Source organism: Anser brachyrhynchus (genome assembly GCF_964034855.1).
Source record: "Anser brachyrhynchus genome assembly, chromosome: 2".
Classification (NCBI taxonomy): domain Eukaryota; kingdom Metazoa; phylum Chordata; class Aves; order Anseriformes; family Anatidae; genus Anser; species Anser brachyrhynchus.
The window spans coordinates 60,137,888-60,153,488 of record NC_137695.1 but is presented as its reverse complement, the minus strand read 5'-3'; the positions used below and the strand labels follow the sequence as shown (position 1 = coordinate 60,153,488).

The 15,601-nt window shown below is 40.8% G+C and overlaps 1 protein-coding gene across 4 annotated transcripts in view; it reads right to left on the bottom strand.

Moving 5' to 3' along the window:
* Nucleotides 1-15,601, bottom strand: part of GLI3 (GLI family zinc finger 3) — a 217,826-nt gene that overhangs the window by 188,841 nt on the left and 13,384 nt on the right. For all 4 annotated transcript variants that reach the window (XM_080582212.1, XM_080582209.1, XM_080582211.1 and 1 more), the window contains one exon: nucleotides 7,102-7,264. In XM_080582212.1, coding sequence (XP_080438338.1) covers nucleotides 7,102-7,225 — 124 coding nt within the window. In that variant the 5' untranslated portion in view covers nucleotides 7,226-7,264. The remainder of the gene's footprint in view (nucleotides 1-7,101; nucleotides 7,265-15,601) is intronic.

Genomic DNA, 15,601 nt, shown 5'->3' with positions numbered 1-15,601 from the left:
TTTTAAAATCTCTTTATTTACTTGAAGATCTTCGCCACATTGCTCCTTCACTCTCAGATTCCCAAGTTTGGTCTCTTTTCAGAGCCCAGGAAAACTTTCAGGAGGCGAAGGGTTTCTGCCTTTCTTTCTCCAGGGCCCTTCCCACCCCCCCCTGCTGCCTGACACGCGTGTGCCTGCCACCCCCTTGCACCTGCCACCCCTGCCAGCGGCCGGGAGGAAGGTGCCAGTGCTTTCGGGTACAGCAGGGTCATTAGGAGCCCCCTTTTCCTGCAGGGTGTCGTCCCCAGAGACCAGCACTTAACGGCAGCCAGCCTTTTTCTGGAAGGCTAACACCATCACCGCGGCTGCAGCTGCCAGCAGCCCTTTTCCTACTAAAAATCAAACAGCTGGGTTGCTCCCCTGCCTAGTGCTGGGGCTTGTAATGCCTGAATTTTTTCAGGTCTGATGGGTGATGCTGGGCTCCTGCAAAGCACGGCACCATTGCCATACTGCAGAGACCCATTTTGAGCCTTTTTGTTGATACCTCTTTTTACTCTATTTCACAACCCAGGTACAACTGCAATATGGTTGGTTGGGTGTTGTGTTTTTTTGTAGTTGACGGTTTTTGTTTCTCCTCAAAAAAAAAAAGTTCCCAGTATATAATTCACTAAATTTAACCCCCACCCTGTTCAGGTGGCAAGACTGTACTGCTAACTAATGTTTTCTGCCAATTCCACCTCGTGTTATCCAGCAGGATGTTAACTCATTACTTACTGATTACAGTGATTGCAAGGATAAGCCACTCAATCATCTCTTTCTGGAACTTGCAAAGGGATACAGCAGGATTGACATTTAATATCCCTTATGCTATTAACCACTATAGGGAGGGGAAAGGGGGGGAAAACAGGAGGGAAATCTCTGCAGAATTAATGAAGCAATACTGTATTGCACTTGCAGATCATTTTGTTTAGAGCAGGATACTGGTAGGGCTGGCTTGCTGAGGAACAACGCTGGAAAATAGCATCAGACAGAAAGAGTTATTACAGTCAACGACAAACCCTAACTTGATGACTGAAATTTTATTAGTAAGCATAAAGGACCACGGGTGCACTACTCTGAATGAACATGCATTTAATCAGCTACTCACATCAGATTACAATATACCAAGACATGCAGCCCACACTTAATTACAACCGCGACTACTTTTGCTTGTGATACTCCTAAGCATCAGGAGAGCTTACCTTCCCCAACAATAGGTACCTTTTTTGAGGTTATTCTGATAGGATCTGGCTGCAATTATTAGAACGGATGCATGCACAAAATCTTTTAGTTCAAGTCTTTCCCTTGACTTTTTGATACCACTGGATGTAACTATTCTACCCTTACTTTTCATGGTACTGTGTGTCACCATTACAGGCGGGAGCTACTTGGAATATTTGTCTTGCGGAAAAAAAGATCTCAGAAACTTACACACCGAAGACTGTCACTTCCAATATCTAATACTAAAGGCTGTTGTTTCCTCCCTCACGTGAAAATGAGAAGCGAGCAGGGCCTCTCAGCTCCCTTTGATTCCAGCAGAGGAGGAGGGGATCTCCTGATCGCTGTGTGGAATCAGGTCTCATATAATCATTCTGGGACTCAATTTGCAGGCCACTAAAATAGCACAGGCAATGTTTCTTGATACCCAACAATCTCTTTTGAACCCTGACCTCTCAACAGGACCCTGAGCACATCAATCCAGCTAGGGGGCCACGAACGGGCATTATGATTAACACCTACTTTATGGTGAGCTTGAAAGCAAGCAGCAGGACTGGTAACCAACTGAAAGTTTAAACAGGAAATGTGATTCCTATGGAGTTGTAGGCTGCCGCATACTCTCCTCATTCAATACTGAAAGAACTATTAGGAAAAAGAAAAAAAAAAAAAGAGACCTAGACGAATCTGGCTCTTCTTCTAAAAGAATCAAAGTGGACAAATGAACTTCCTCTCATTTATTCATCTATCAAGCTTGGTTTTAAGTTACATCATCATTAAGATAATAATTTCTGCTTTCTATCACTTTAAAGCATGTTCTCAATAACTATCTGATTCTGATAAAGGTAGTCAAGTCCACAACCTACATACGTTTATAATTAGCTTTTTTTCTAAGGCAGAGTAATAGGTTAATAAGAAATATCAGATTACACTGGAACGAGCTCATGGGTCAAAAACTAGACAAAACACATCAAACTGAAAATAAGTGCTTGCCTGTCAGACACTGAAGGAGTCCCTATACAATAACTTTATTGTTCTATGGCAACATTAAAAAAATCAGTTTAGAGCCAAAATGTGCAAAAGAGGAAAACATTTTAGTCACTGACAAAACTCACAAACCAAGCAGCAAATAATTCAAGGCTAAACACAGTATTAAAATCTCCTAACGTTCTCCAAGCAGTGCTGCAGAGTACAGGTTTGCCCCATAAAAGCATTAATTCACCCTGCACAGTAATTCCCTGTACTTTTCAGAAAATAAAATTAATAATTAATTACATCTATACTGCAGATTCAGTGAAAAAAATAAACTGCATGTAGTTAAGGGCTGTGTTGGCTTTGCGTAGGGTTTCTTTGGTCAGCACCTCTTAGGATGTGTTGTAGCAATAAATCTGGTTCACCCACAAAGCAGAGCAGAGCGGAGCATTGAGGTGGCCAGCCCGGAATAGCATTAAAGCTGCTGCCTAACTGTAAGCATGCAAGTACCCACATTGGGCCCAGTGGAGCTATTCCTGTGCCCAAAGCAAGGCAATTGCTCGAGAACTTGCTGGAGTGGAGCTCGAGACCTGACTGCACTGCTCTCACCTTGGTGTGCTGCTGATCAGGTGTGTATGAGCAGCCGAGACCGAACTTGCCCGTGTCGGCATTCGACACACTTCAGCACAAGGCAGCTCACCATGCACATCCCTGCAATGCTGAAAGAGTTAGCCTGAAGGCTGCTTTTTAACCTTAGGATTACTTAACGTTACAGAAGTGCCATATGATCCAACAGAGGTCCAGCAAGACAGGTTTCGTGACCTGCACTATTAGGTGAAGGCTCCCCAAGGGGAGCGTAAAGCTAACGAACATATTCCTAATACTTCTCTTCAGAAAGCCACTCCATGCACCACTTGAAAACCTTTCTGTGCATGCAGCAGCTTTCAGGATGATGACCTAAATCCACGCACAGACATTGCAGGGAACAGGGTCTTACCATTTCTGATGCCCCAAGACTATCACTGTAATCATGAATCATGGCAGGGATGTGCACACGAAAAGAGAAGGCCTGACTGCACTGCACTGGGGCAGCAAGGCAGACCGAGACCCCAGCCTCGTTATTCCAATACGATACCAGTGATGTGGTCAGGACATAAAAAACATATTTGTTTGTTGCTATTACTTTATCAAAGCAGATCAGTCTGAGGCTACCAAATCACTCAACACACAAGAGTAAGTTTATTTTATTTCCTAGCAAAAACTTTTACTCATGCAGCCTTCTGTGAATAAGCATCTCAGCAGTTTTCTTCACCTTTTTTTTTCCCCTAGCAGCAACTAAACATAGCAGTCAAAGGAGTAAACGAAATTTGCAGAGAAATATATCCTAGCAAACTGTGTGCAGTTTGGTTGAGATACACAAAATGAAGCACCCAGTAGCAAAGATCAAAAGCCTGCAAAGACAAATTCAAAACAAATAAGAGAGGTTCCAAATTAGAAAGTCCAATCAGGCATCAGAGTACACCAAAGAATTTTGTTATTACAAATTACGATTATTGTTTTTTAATTTTTTTTTGATCACACGTGTTTTAAAAGAAGTTTTAATTTGCTCCAGCACTAAGACCTTCGCCACATGTTTGGGCCTGGAGCACATTTTAATGGCTTAGTTATAAATCCCTGAAATTAAGGGTTGATAATGGAAATGCTGGCAGACCCTTATCTAACACAGTGCAAGCATCTTAGCAATAGAGTAAGAGCTTGTGGATAGGTGAGTGCAGCAGAAATCTTTTTTGCATTAAGCAGGCACAGTAACTCGGCAAAAGTGGCTAACAAACTCTGGCCACACTCGCTTATTGCTTGAGCCCACTGGGCAGCTATTGCCTTGCGGGGGGCATCCCCAAGTCCAGACCTCCTACCTTTCGTTGCAGTGTTTGAGTCAACACCAGCTGCCCTTCCACTTCACCTTCCCCACCTTCCTTACCTTGCACATAGGTCTTACAGCAGGCTCTTCAATAGCCAGTTTGACATGGTAAGATTTAAAAGGTTTCCACACCCAGCATTCATTTTAAAATAGTTTCTACTACTGGGTGTGTTACCCACTTCGGGGAACTGTTGAAATAATGGTATTTTCTTTGTCATTAATGTATGCTTTTTCACGATTGCAAGCTTTTCATAAAAAAACATAACTAATAGCTTTCAACTTATTTATGAGCCAAGTTCTGGCTATTTTGGAAAACAGCAGAGCTGTCTCTCAGACAGCTGTCACTCAAGTACATGTTACCCTGCAAACTTTGCTAATTAATGTGTTGTCCAGAAAGAGGAACACTGATACTAGACATGTTTACAAGGTGACATTGGTATGATAGGCAGATGTTGCTCTGCAAGCACAGCAGAGTCTACTGACAAAGACAGCAAGGTTGATTCTGTTCCTCTGTTATTTTTAAAGGTATCTTACCTTGTTTAAGAGAGCATTCAAATGCAAATCACAACAATTTAACAAAACCACAGCCCCCTGCAAAAAGGAGGCACTGAATCAACAAAAGCTGCAAGTTTTGTAGGAGTGGTGTCTTGTATCAACTGATGATGTTTCTGTAGTAATACTCATTCCAGCATTAAGAACAAAAGATGCAAATACGATGCAAGCTCAGGTTTCATGCAAATTGGTCCTTTGTAACCAAAATTCATTATCATGACAATCACATCTGCAAGAAGCAAAACTTTAAAACACTGCAACAGTAAAACTCATGCTTCAATTCCTAAAGTTTTGGTAGTAGATTTTGTTTTGGTACATGCTCCATGGAACCTTTAAACCAAGAGAAAGTTCTTCATATCCAGGAAGGAATTAATTTTTATCCCTGTGAAGCCCAACCCTGTACCTCTGAAAAATTGTTTGCTTAGTTATACACGAAGGCAGATTAGAAACCCAGACCTTGGAGATCCTGGTGACTTCCCTTAAGTATAAAAAGACTCTTGCAAGAAGACCAATCCTTACCCACTGAAAACAGAGGTTACTGACACTACCTTAACAAACACAGGCTTAGGCCCCAGGATGTGTACCACATTAACATCTCAGTCCATTAACAGGAGAAAATTACAGCGACAAAATTTTCTAGTTATTTATTAGACCTAGAATCTTTTCAGCTCCTGGGAGTTTGATGACCCTGACATGCAGTAATACACCGTGTAGATGCAGCAGGTAGACACGAACTTAAAACTCCCAATACGCTGATAGGTAGAATAGACAGAGAAAATGATTTGACCAAACGGTTTTAGTAAACCAAGTGTCAGAATTGCGTAATTAGGTAAAAAAATCCTGAAGGCTTTACTCTTGGCCCTCTAATTGAAACGTTTGATGATATTGCTAAAACTAGCCCAAGCAGTCGAGAGATGTGTGCCAATACTGAGTTTGAGCACAACCCCCCGACACATCAAAGAATATGCGTATGTGTTTAAGTGTGCATCTGCTTGAGAAGTTGGGCCAATGTAGAAAATCCTATTATTTAAAATAAAATAAAAAAAAAAAAACAATGGGGAGCTCTTCAGCTAATGTGAACCTCTATAATTCTATTGACAGCAATGGATCCGTGATGACTTACACCAGCTGAGGATCTAATTTCATATGCCTTAGAAAACTGATCCAACTTTTTCCATAGCTGTTCAAAAGTTTCTGTATTCTCTTGGGGATCAACTTGAACTATTAGGTCAGCAGGTGCTGAGTTTGCTTTGCATCTGAAGTCCAGTTCACACAAAAGGATGTTGGGACATGTGCCATCTAATTTTTACTGACCCACAGAGATTCCTCCCCTAGTATGGCTGGAGGATTCATGGATTTTCTGCTTTACACAAGTTGGAGGCAGATGGTTCTCTGAGAAAGCACAAACCTTTCTTCAAGTTACTGAAGTGCGAAACGGACCTGGACCACGAGACCAGATATCTGAGTGAGCATGATGGAAGCAGGAAGGGTGGACAGAAAACATTTTGCCAGGGATCCACCAGGACTCCAAAATATGCAGAAAGCCATTTTCCATTTTTAGCAATTATTGTACTCATTTGGAAACAAACCAACCAACCAACCACCAAGTAGTAGTTCATCTGCAGCTATCCAAAATTCATAGGGCCAAACTCTGCCTGCAGTTCTTCAAGCAGTTTTTTTTCTTAGCTTGCAAAGGGAGTTTTGTATTAGTAGAGACCAATACACTGCGCCCTCTTAAACTGAACAATGAAAGGGCTGGGCTTGCTCTCACACACTCTCTGGAGAAGCAGAGAATACATAAAATTGTCAAGTGAGGTAATCTCTGTGGAGAATTAAGTAAACTACTCCATTTTTGCAAATCAACAAGTTATGCATTCACAACTTTGAAATGAACTCATGGGAGGATACACTCGTAGGCTGATGTTTTTTTGCTGACCATTAAAGAACTCCGGGGAGGTGGGGGCAGCGCTTTGTGAGGAGCAAGTTTATTTGTGAAAGAAGAAGAGAAGACAAAAGCCCTTCGCCATTAATTTTGACAGGGCTACTTCTGTCTCTTTTGTATTAACTAATTATCCAACTAGCGTAAGAGATTTCAATGGTAAAATGCAAAGCGCTCGCGAGCCCTGCCAGGCTAATCAAGACAATTTCCAAAACGCCGAAAACAGGAACTTCCTATAATAAATAACTTAGCACATTTACATCTCAAATTAGAACATCTGGAAGAAAAAAGACTATGCCTGATGCCAAAACAGGCCTTATTGTGTCCTACCACTTTTCCACTACCACCACCAACACCCTTGTTTGTTTTCTTTAGCCCTTCCTTAGAACAAACACCAATCCAGGTGCAAATGCTCAATTCACAAGGAATGCAGTGAACATAAAATTACTGTAGGTTTGGCTTCTAGTAAATCCCTGCTGTTACTCACCATTGGAAGTTGTGCTGGAGGCAACAGCCTTCTCACTGACATCTGTTCGACTGGAGCATTTCACGATGGAATTCTCCACTTTTTTCTTCTCCGTCGTGGTAGAGCTATGGGACTGCGCCTCCATGATGACTTCTCATTACTTCAGCTCTCCTTGTCCTAATACCTGAATGAAACAAGAGTGTCATACACTTTAAGGACCATCAGAAAGCTTAGCCCCAAACCTGTCACACTTCTCAACTGAAGAAGAGCCTGCAGCACAAGCGCATTAGCAGGCCAGAGGACATTTCTGGGTGCCCATCAAATCAGGTTTGCATGCATGAATTCCTGAGGAATTTAAGGAAAAACTAACACTAAAAGCAAGTATGTTTGCCTTTAAAGAGAATCAGCATCACAAACCTCTACACTGCTTGATGGATAGGTCCATTTTTTTTTTCCAAGCCTCTAGGGTTTTAATGGACCCAGGGGAAAAAAGCCAGTATTTCTCTCCTATGTCCACAGCACTTTGGAACAATGCAAAAGAAATCAGACAGACATTCATGTTGACTATAGAAGCCAAATATTTAAATTTCAACATTCACACTATCCGAACACAAAGCAGTCAGAATTATCCTGTCTATCTCTACACCTTGTCCTACTTGTGTAAACATCTCTCATTTTGTTTGTTCAGAAATCTAACTCAAACAAAAGTGCATTGGAGCAACACCCTGAAAACCACAGGGAAAGGCAAATATTATTGCTAGTGGCAGCTAATGAGATCACTTTCCTTTGCACGAAAATGGAAAGCCCTGCAGAGGGGCCTGGCCGATTATTCTGCCTTTCCTGACTCTTCTCAGGGCCATCTCCAGCAATATGTTCATTTTATACACCTCAGATCACTTCACCTTCTTCTCGGAGGTTTTATACTCATGATGTAAACCTAAAAAGCCCACAAGCATCCCGAATGGCACAACTCTGTGCAGCCTCACCAGGCCACTGAGGCCGCTCACTCGATGCACACCAATCTGTCCACGTGAGCTTTACACCAACAACCAATATTTAGCACACACCATGCTTAGAGCTGAAGTACTTGTGCCAGGGTACTTTGGACAAGATCCTATCCAACAACGACAAAAATTAGTAATAACTTAAGAGCATGTTTCCAGCTCCAAACAGCACTGCAGTCATTAGCTGAGCAGGTCTGAAACGGAAGTGAGTTGCGCTGTTCTAGAACAAGATTTAAACAAATTCAAGTAACAAAGGCTTCAAAACAAGCCACAAACTGAACTATAATGAAGTGTAATTACATTAGCAACCTGTTTCCCCAATTCTGACAGTCCGGGAAAAAAAAAAAAAAAGGCTACAAAGCCAATTCATCACAAACACAGCTGTCTAGTAAACCTTCCCCTTTCCCACCTCCCTGGTAGGAGTTCTTTTTAATAGCACAATAAAACACTCCAAAGCCTCATTGTTATACAGTAGGGATCAAAGAAGAGCCCAATCACTAAATGAATCATTATTCAGCTAGGCAGCACAGCCAGAGAACTGGACTAGATACCGGAGCCTCTCCACCACTGACCTACTGGTCTACCCTTCAGCAAGGCATTTTTCCTCTCGAGTTTCTCCCTGGCTAAAAACAAGGAATAACGGAGCTTTGTCTGCCTTGACAGAACATAAGAGTACTTTCAAGATCTACCTGTGAAAGCACAATAAATATTATCATGACCTGAGAAATTACTTGTAACAGAACACGGTACATGAAGGAGATGTCAAGTGCCTCCAAATACGAAGCCGGAGAGATCTAACAATACTCAAATCAGCCCTCACTTGTACCCAGCAATGCTCAAATCTTGAGGAGAGATCTCACACAAGCTTTGTAAAGAGGACCTTTCCAAATTTCTCATATGCTTTCTCCCTCTTTCCCTTTGCAGACCCTATGCAAAAGCATCCACAGCTTTGGCCAATTTTCATTCACAATGTACTTTTCAGTGCCTTGTGATGGCAGAAACCAGGGGAAGCTAGCACTGCTGCCAAGCTTCTCACCTTGTGCAGCCCAGAACATGCTGGTTTTCTCTCTACAGCCCTGGCCACGTGAGCATCAAAATCTGCCGCTGCCCATTCTCCAACCAGTGCACGAGCTAGTCCTTCAGTGAGCTCTGTGCTCTGACTACCCTCATTTGAGTTACTTCATATTCTTGAAAAAGAACAAATTTCAAGGCTTTCTGTGAAGGAGTTTTAAAAGCTATAAATTTTCAGTTGTGTCTATTTTTCATCTGTTTAGCATTCTAAGGGCCAAGTCATCTATTGAGGCAGCATTTTCATTTACATCAAGGAGTTTGGCTGTGTGAGAGCTCGGAGGGGGAAGCTGCAGAATTTTTCCCTCTTCTGTCCTCAGTCCACAAGCCTGTGTCTTTGGCTAACAGTCATGAAAGGAAACAATTGTAGTCGCTCCTCAGCTAAAAAGGAAGACGTCACATACTTTACCCCCATTTCAGAAGGCCAGCAGAGTGGCATGAAACACGTGGGCAAAGGTCATGAAAATGCTGACAGGTGTCTGCAGCATTCCGCCACCTCCTGAAACACAGATGTCTGGGCTGATAGGAGCAATAAGCCCTCACTTATCTCCACCTCCTTCCCCTCTCCTCCATGGCAGGACAGTGCCTCCACTAAAACCTGATCCTAGCGCTGCCCACAACAGGATAGAGACAAAGGTATGGTAAGGAGGTAACACTGCTTTAATCTCCTTTAAAAAATAAAAATAAAAAGATAGGATCATCTGCAATTCAAGAGCAACATGTGGCTGCCCAGAGAGGCATCCATCCATTCGTTAATTTTTTGTTTGTTTTAATGCAGAGATGACTAGGAGATGTAACACTATTTCCTAACACTCTCTATCACCTTCCTGCTTTATGCTACCTACCGTGGACAACAGTGCAGAACGCAGGTCTGAAGTAGCAGCTAAAGTGGAATTTTGGACAGAAAATTGCAGGATTGGCTACGTGCTAATATAAACATTTGCTCTTGGTACCTGTTCTGGTTCATGTCTGCTTAGTTTACATATAGGAGGCTGTTTTATTCATGTCAGCACTGAAGAGAGAGCATCACAAAAGTAAACTTTCCTGCTCAGTCCCACTCTCTGCATCACCAGCCGATGGCTGCAGGCATTCCCTCCTGTGCCTTCCTCCCTCTGCTCCCAACCCACGCGCGTGGTCCAAGGGCATCTGCAAGAATTCCAGCAGCTCCAGTCACACCCCAGTGCTGCATCAGCTACGTGGTAATAGGCATGGCTGGAGAAGGCAGGAAAGCCAGGAGAGATTGCAGGACTAACGATAGGAGGCATGCGTTTTGGTGTGTTTTGCCAAGCACGTCTGATATGGAAGCAGATACCTGGAAATCAATATGGTGTCTGAAAAAATCTTTTTTTCATGAACACAAACTTAAGCCCAGGTTGAAAACACAAACCAGACACGCAGTTCTTCTGGAATTATTCTCCGTAATTTTGGCTGTGATTTTTATTTTCTCTCAGAAATTGTACTGAGATATGAGAATTGCAATCTACTAAAAAAAAAAAAAAAAAAGTCCAGGACAATGTGAAGATTTATTTCCACTGGCCACTAATCCTTATCAAAAAGCACTCAAAAAATCAGCCAGCCTGACGTCATCTCCACATTAGAATACGATGGGGTTTCCTTTATCATGTTCATGGCTCTCCCCAGCATGTGGGTCAGTGACTTCCCAGTTCCTGCCCCCAGGCCTGAGACAATATATATCTATTCTGCAAGAATGAGCTCCGCTTTCAAAAAAACAGAAAGCTAGTTTCTGTCAGCTATCCAGCATCTCCATGTGCATATGAATGGCAAGAAAATGCTATAACAGTATACGGGTAAAAGTCTGAACTTTCATAGGTAAATAGAGGGATAAACATTCCTTCCTGAAAGCAAACATTCATGGCTTTTTCCCATTCAATCATGCTTGAACCTTTTGTAATATCCCTAAAGCCTGAGCCCCCTGCACAATTAATTCCAGACCCCCATTTTTGACCTAATCCCTCTCAAAACAGCAACCTGCCTGCAGGTGTGTCTCTTCTTTCTGAATCAAAAATGTAAACTTTCACAAACATGTTAAATTACAGAAAATTTAGGAACAAGCTTAGTTACACCAGGAAAACTGTCTCTTTTAAAAGGAGTATCAGCAAATGGCAATATGTTGGCAACGTATTTCAAACAAAAAAATTCTTTCAAGCAATTTGAAATGATATAATTTCCTGTCCTTACGTATGCTGGTCATAAAACTGTGCCTCGCAGTAGTAAAAATAATCATATTAGTATACTGGGGGGTGGGAATCTCTCTGTTCATTTACTCACAATGCCAACTAACTGAAACCAGTGGAGCAGCCCTGTCCTCAGAAGAGCAGGAAACGCGACCCTTTCTGAACATACACTTCAGTTTTACAAGAAATCTTCAGCTCTGCATTTCTTTTCCTCTCTGAATTACTTTTTAGATCATTGTTTTTATATTGAATTAGTTCTAAGGACCAGATCACACCCATCTTTATTCATGCACATAGTCTCACTGACTTCCACAAGAATACCTGCTTCACTATGAGCTGTCAGGAATCACAGTCGAAAACTGACAATTTGCTTGTTAGAATGGGTTATGTTTCTTGCAAACTTAAACCTTCTGCCTTTATTAGGTACATTTTCGAGGAGGTATCTTTTAATGCGTTGCAAAAAAAAAAAAAAAAAAGCCTTTCCCAATTTCATTTGAAGCTGCTGTAGTTGTATTCAATTCATTAACAAGTGGTTTGCATCCGCTGAGAAGAGCTGTCTGAAATAGCAGTGTCACAGCATTCATCATCATTACATCAGCAGTAGGGAAGTTCAGACTGATTGCTATCAGCAACCAGAGTGCCCCAATCAGCGTGCAAGCAAACATAGCATGTTTAATTTTTCAGAAATGGCTCTGGGTATTTAGGGTGTTCATAGGTACTACTTTGATCCACACTACTGGAAGCAGTCTTTGGGGATACAACACATCGTGAACGGCACAACTGTATGAAAGTGAAAAACACAAAGGGAGGCACGAAGAACAATCAGGAAATTACAGCCTCTCTCAACCATAAAGGACCCTTTATCAATTTTATCAAAACCAGTTACACTGTTCCTTGGGATTATTTAAGGATAAAAAAAAAAAAAATCTTTCTTGTTCAGATACATTCAAATGCAAAATTTTCATGAGACAATTCTATGCTATTATACGGGAGCTATTTCACGCTGATTTATACAGGCTTGATTCAGGTACATTCAACTTCTAAAACCCACCTCGATTTCAGCATTGCTCTTCATCAAACCTGCTGGCAAAGCTGCACTGCCAAAGTTACCCCTGACAGCAGTCGCTGAAAAATACACGAGTAGTGCTCAGGTATTTTCAAAAATACATTCCAGTTGCAGCATTAACCTCTTGGTACACCAAACCATTTTTATAACAGCTATAGGAACTAATCTACATGCTATATGTTTTTTAAATAGTTTCATCTTTCCTCGGTTCTTTGTAAGCTTAATCAGAACTCTGCCAACCCCATTAACTACTCCTGGGCAAATTTCATTCAGATTCTTCCCTGTTGAGCCAGCTGGTCACAATATCAGTCACTAAGACTGATACAAACAGAGCAAAAACTTAAGTCTTATTGGCAAAAAAAGTCTTATAACCACTAAGAATAAAAACACATCAAATCACTAATATGTTGGGAAAAAAAAAGGTGCCTTATACTTCACAATACTTATCTCTGTTTAATTCACATGCATGATTTATAAATGTGCTAGCTGCGAACTGCATACTTCTAAATCTGTTCTGAAATGCAAAGTAAAATTAGAAAAAAAGACAAAACAAAATGATTGGATCAGATAGGCAGATTTGTTGCTTGAAATTAAAAAATACCCCAGGTTATAGGGCACCATATGTATTAACACAATCTTTCCAAATTCATTACTGTCTGCTGTCTTTTCCTGTGGGTTGCTTTCCTTTGATTTCTTTCCCCCGTAAAGACTGAAAAACAACTAGACCTAAAGCCTGGTTAATGATGATCTGATCTGTTCCTGATAGGTTAAATAGCTTGTGGCAACAATAATGCAGGATCACAAACACAAAGGCAATCAGCTAGGCAAAGCAGTACTATTATCATCCTCGTGATTAAGATCCTAAGTGAGAAATTATTCTATGGAGTACATTGAACTACTGATCAAGTGTAATAATTGCTTGACTCCAGAGGAATTACATTTGCTTACATCTTTCTGATGCAGATAAACTGAATTGCCAAAAGTTACAAAAAATATTTAAAACATACCCACATACAACAGGATCAGCAAAGATGAGAGTGACAATTTCTACTGAGGCAGCACCTCGGTTGCACTTCACACACATCACCCACATACTCCTGACTCCTGCAAGTAGATTATCTCTGCTCCTGCTACGGTATTTATCTTGCTGTTAAGTGTAACTCCAATTAAATGTTTTTACTATTACTTCAACAGATTAAAGCCTGTATCTAAATAAAACAGCTTTCCACAAGGAAAGCGGTGATTCATAGTTTCTTACCCTGGAAGAAACAGACTGTAATGGATAACAGGACTGTAGGATTTGGGTCAAACTGCCCGATTCCTAACAGCCCCTCTCTCCATCCCTCACAGAAGTTGCTGTCTGGGGACAAGCAGCACGAAGCTGAGGGTTACTGAGCTAGAACTTATAATACATTTTAGCGGCTTTTCGTTTCAGAGCTGATGTGTCCTCTGAGGTTAAAATTTATAATCCAGACATTATCCAAGACTCTTTAGATTTAGTAACTGAACTTTACAGTGAAAAACACATACCCAAACAAACAAACTATGCTGTTAACACTACATCTAAATACTTATTTTAATCAGATGGTCTTGGGATTCTTTCTATTCCTCATTTTAACTTTGACTCTCTTACAAACTATCTAAACACAAAATAGAACAAATTTTATTTCTTAAAAAATAGAAAGCGCCACATACTTTTGAAGTCTCCAAATCAGTAAATATACTGTGGAAGGAGAGGGAGGGTGTTAAAAACAGCAATACACTTACCCTTTCCAAATCAGAACTCCTGCCCAATTAAACTAATATTGGTAGAAAATTCAGAGTAAGCTTGTTTTGCAATCCTGCATGTCCTTGTGCTTCAAACTGTAGAGCAGGAAAAGCTGTAATAATTATGTCAAAATAAGATTACCTGTGAAAGAATTAACATGGAGGAAAAAATCTCCTGTGGACTGTTTGTAGCAATAGTAGGGAAGTTTGAACACTTACTTTGAGCTAAGTCTACATTCATTTTTTGCCCATATTTTTCTTCAGGAATTCAGTAGCACTAAATCCAAAACAAATATTAGCATAGTGACTTCCTTCTGTAAAACACTTGTTTCATGAAACCTGATTTAGAGCATTCGTATGCTCAAGATTTGAAAAGGCAGGAATATGCCCAGAGGAAGATAATCAGCAAGTCTTGCTGTGTTGATAACAAACCCTATGACTTCCTCCACTGATACTGTTATTGGCAATAGAAACCTTTATGGGGAGGGTATACAATGCTTTCTTTCCCCTCTTGCTGGTATTTCAACAAACAACTCGGTAAAGCAAATTACAAACATCTGTAATGGCTGTGCTTTGCATTATGATTTATTTAGTTCATCAAATAAGAAGTCGCTACAACTGCCACAGAAAAATGCCAAAATATTCTAATTTAGAGCGCTAAAGCTAACCATGAATTCCAGTGGCGCAACCATTTTCTTCACACTTTTTGCTTTATCTCATATCAATCCCAACAGATGAAAGTTTCTTTAGAATCAAAACTAGACCTATGTATCAATGTCAATCTATACAGGAACTAAGCTCAAGGAAGAACATATTTAATATACATCTACTGCAGAGATGTGCCTTCTGTTTTCAACTTATGATATGCAAATGAAAGACAAAAAGACTGCATCCGGTATTTTACAATTAGCATTTTAAAACGAGATTAAAGGACTTGAGTAGAACGTTCTTGAAAGCGCCACGTTTTGATCACCGTTCCCATTCCTGGAATCCTATTTATCTGCACAGCATACTTTCAGGTTACGGGATGCCTCGATCCAGAATTTCACGTTCTAACCCAAGACAGATGTTTTCACAAGTAAAAGGAGCAAGGAAAGCTCTGTACAGCCAAGAAGGACTTCAAGTGTGAAAGGTACTTTATAAAACTTTATCTTCAGCTTTTACAGTTTATTTTAGGTTTTACACCTGTCTCATAGTAGCAGTAAAACTGCATCATGATTCCTTCAAGTTTTCTTTTTACCTTGACAAAATACAACAGCACAACTCTGAACTGCTGCAGTACAAACTACTTCAAAATCCACTACCCCTGTTCGAATCATGTAATCACAGCATTATCCAGCTGTCTGATTTTCCAAGAAAAAACATTCATAGTGACTTGAAAAGCCAAGCAAAACCACACCAGACCACATGCCCTGCTAGTT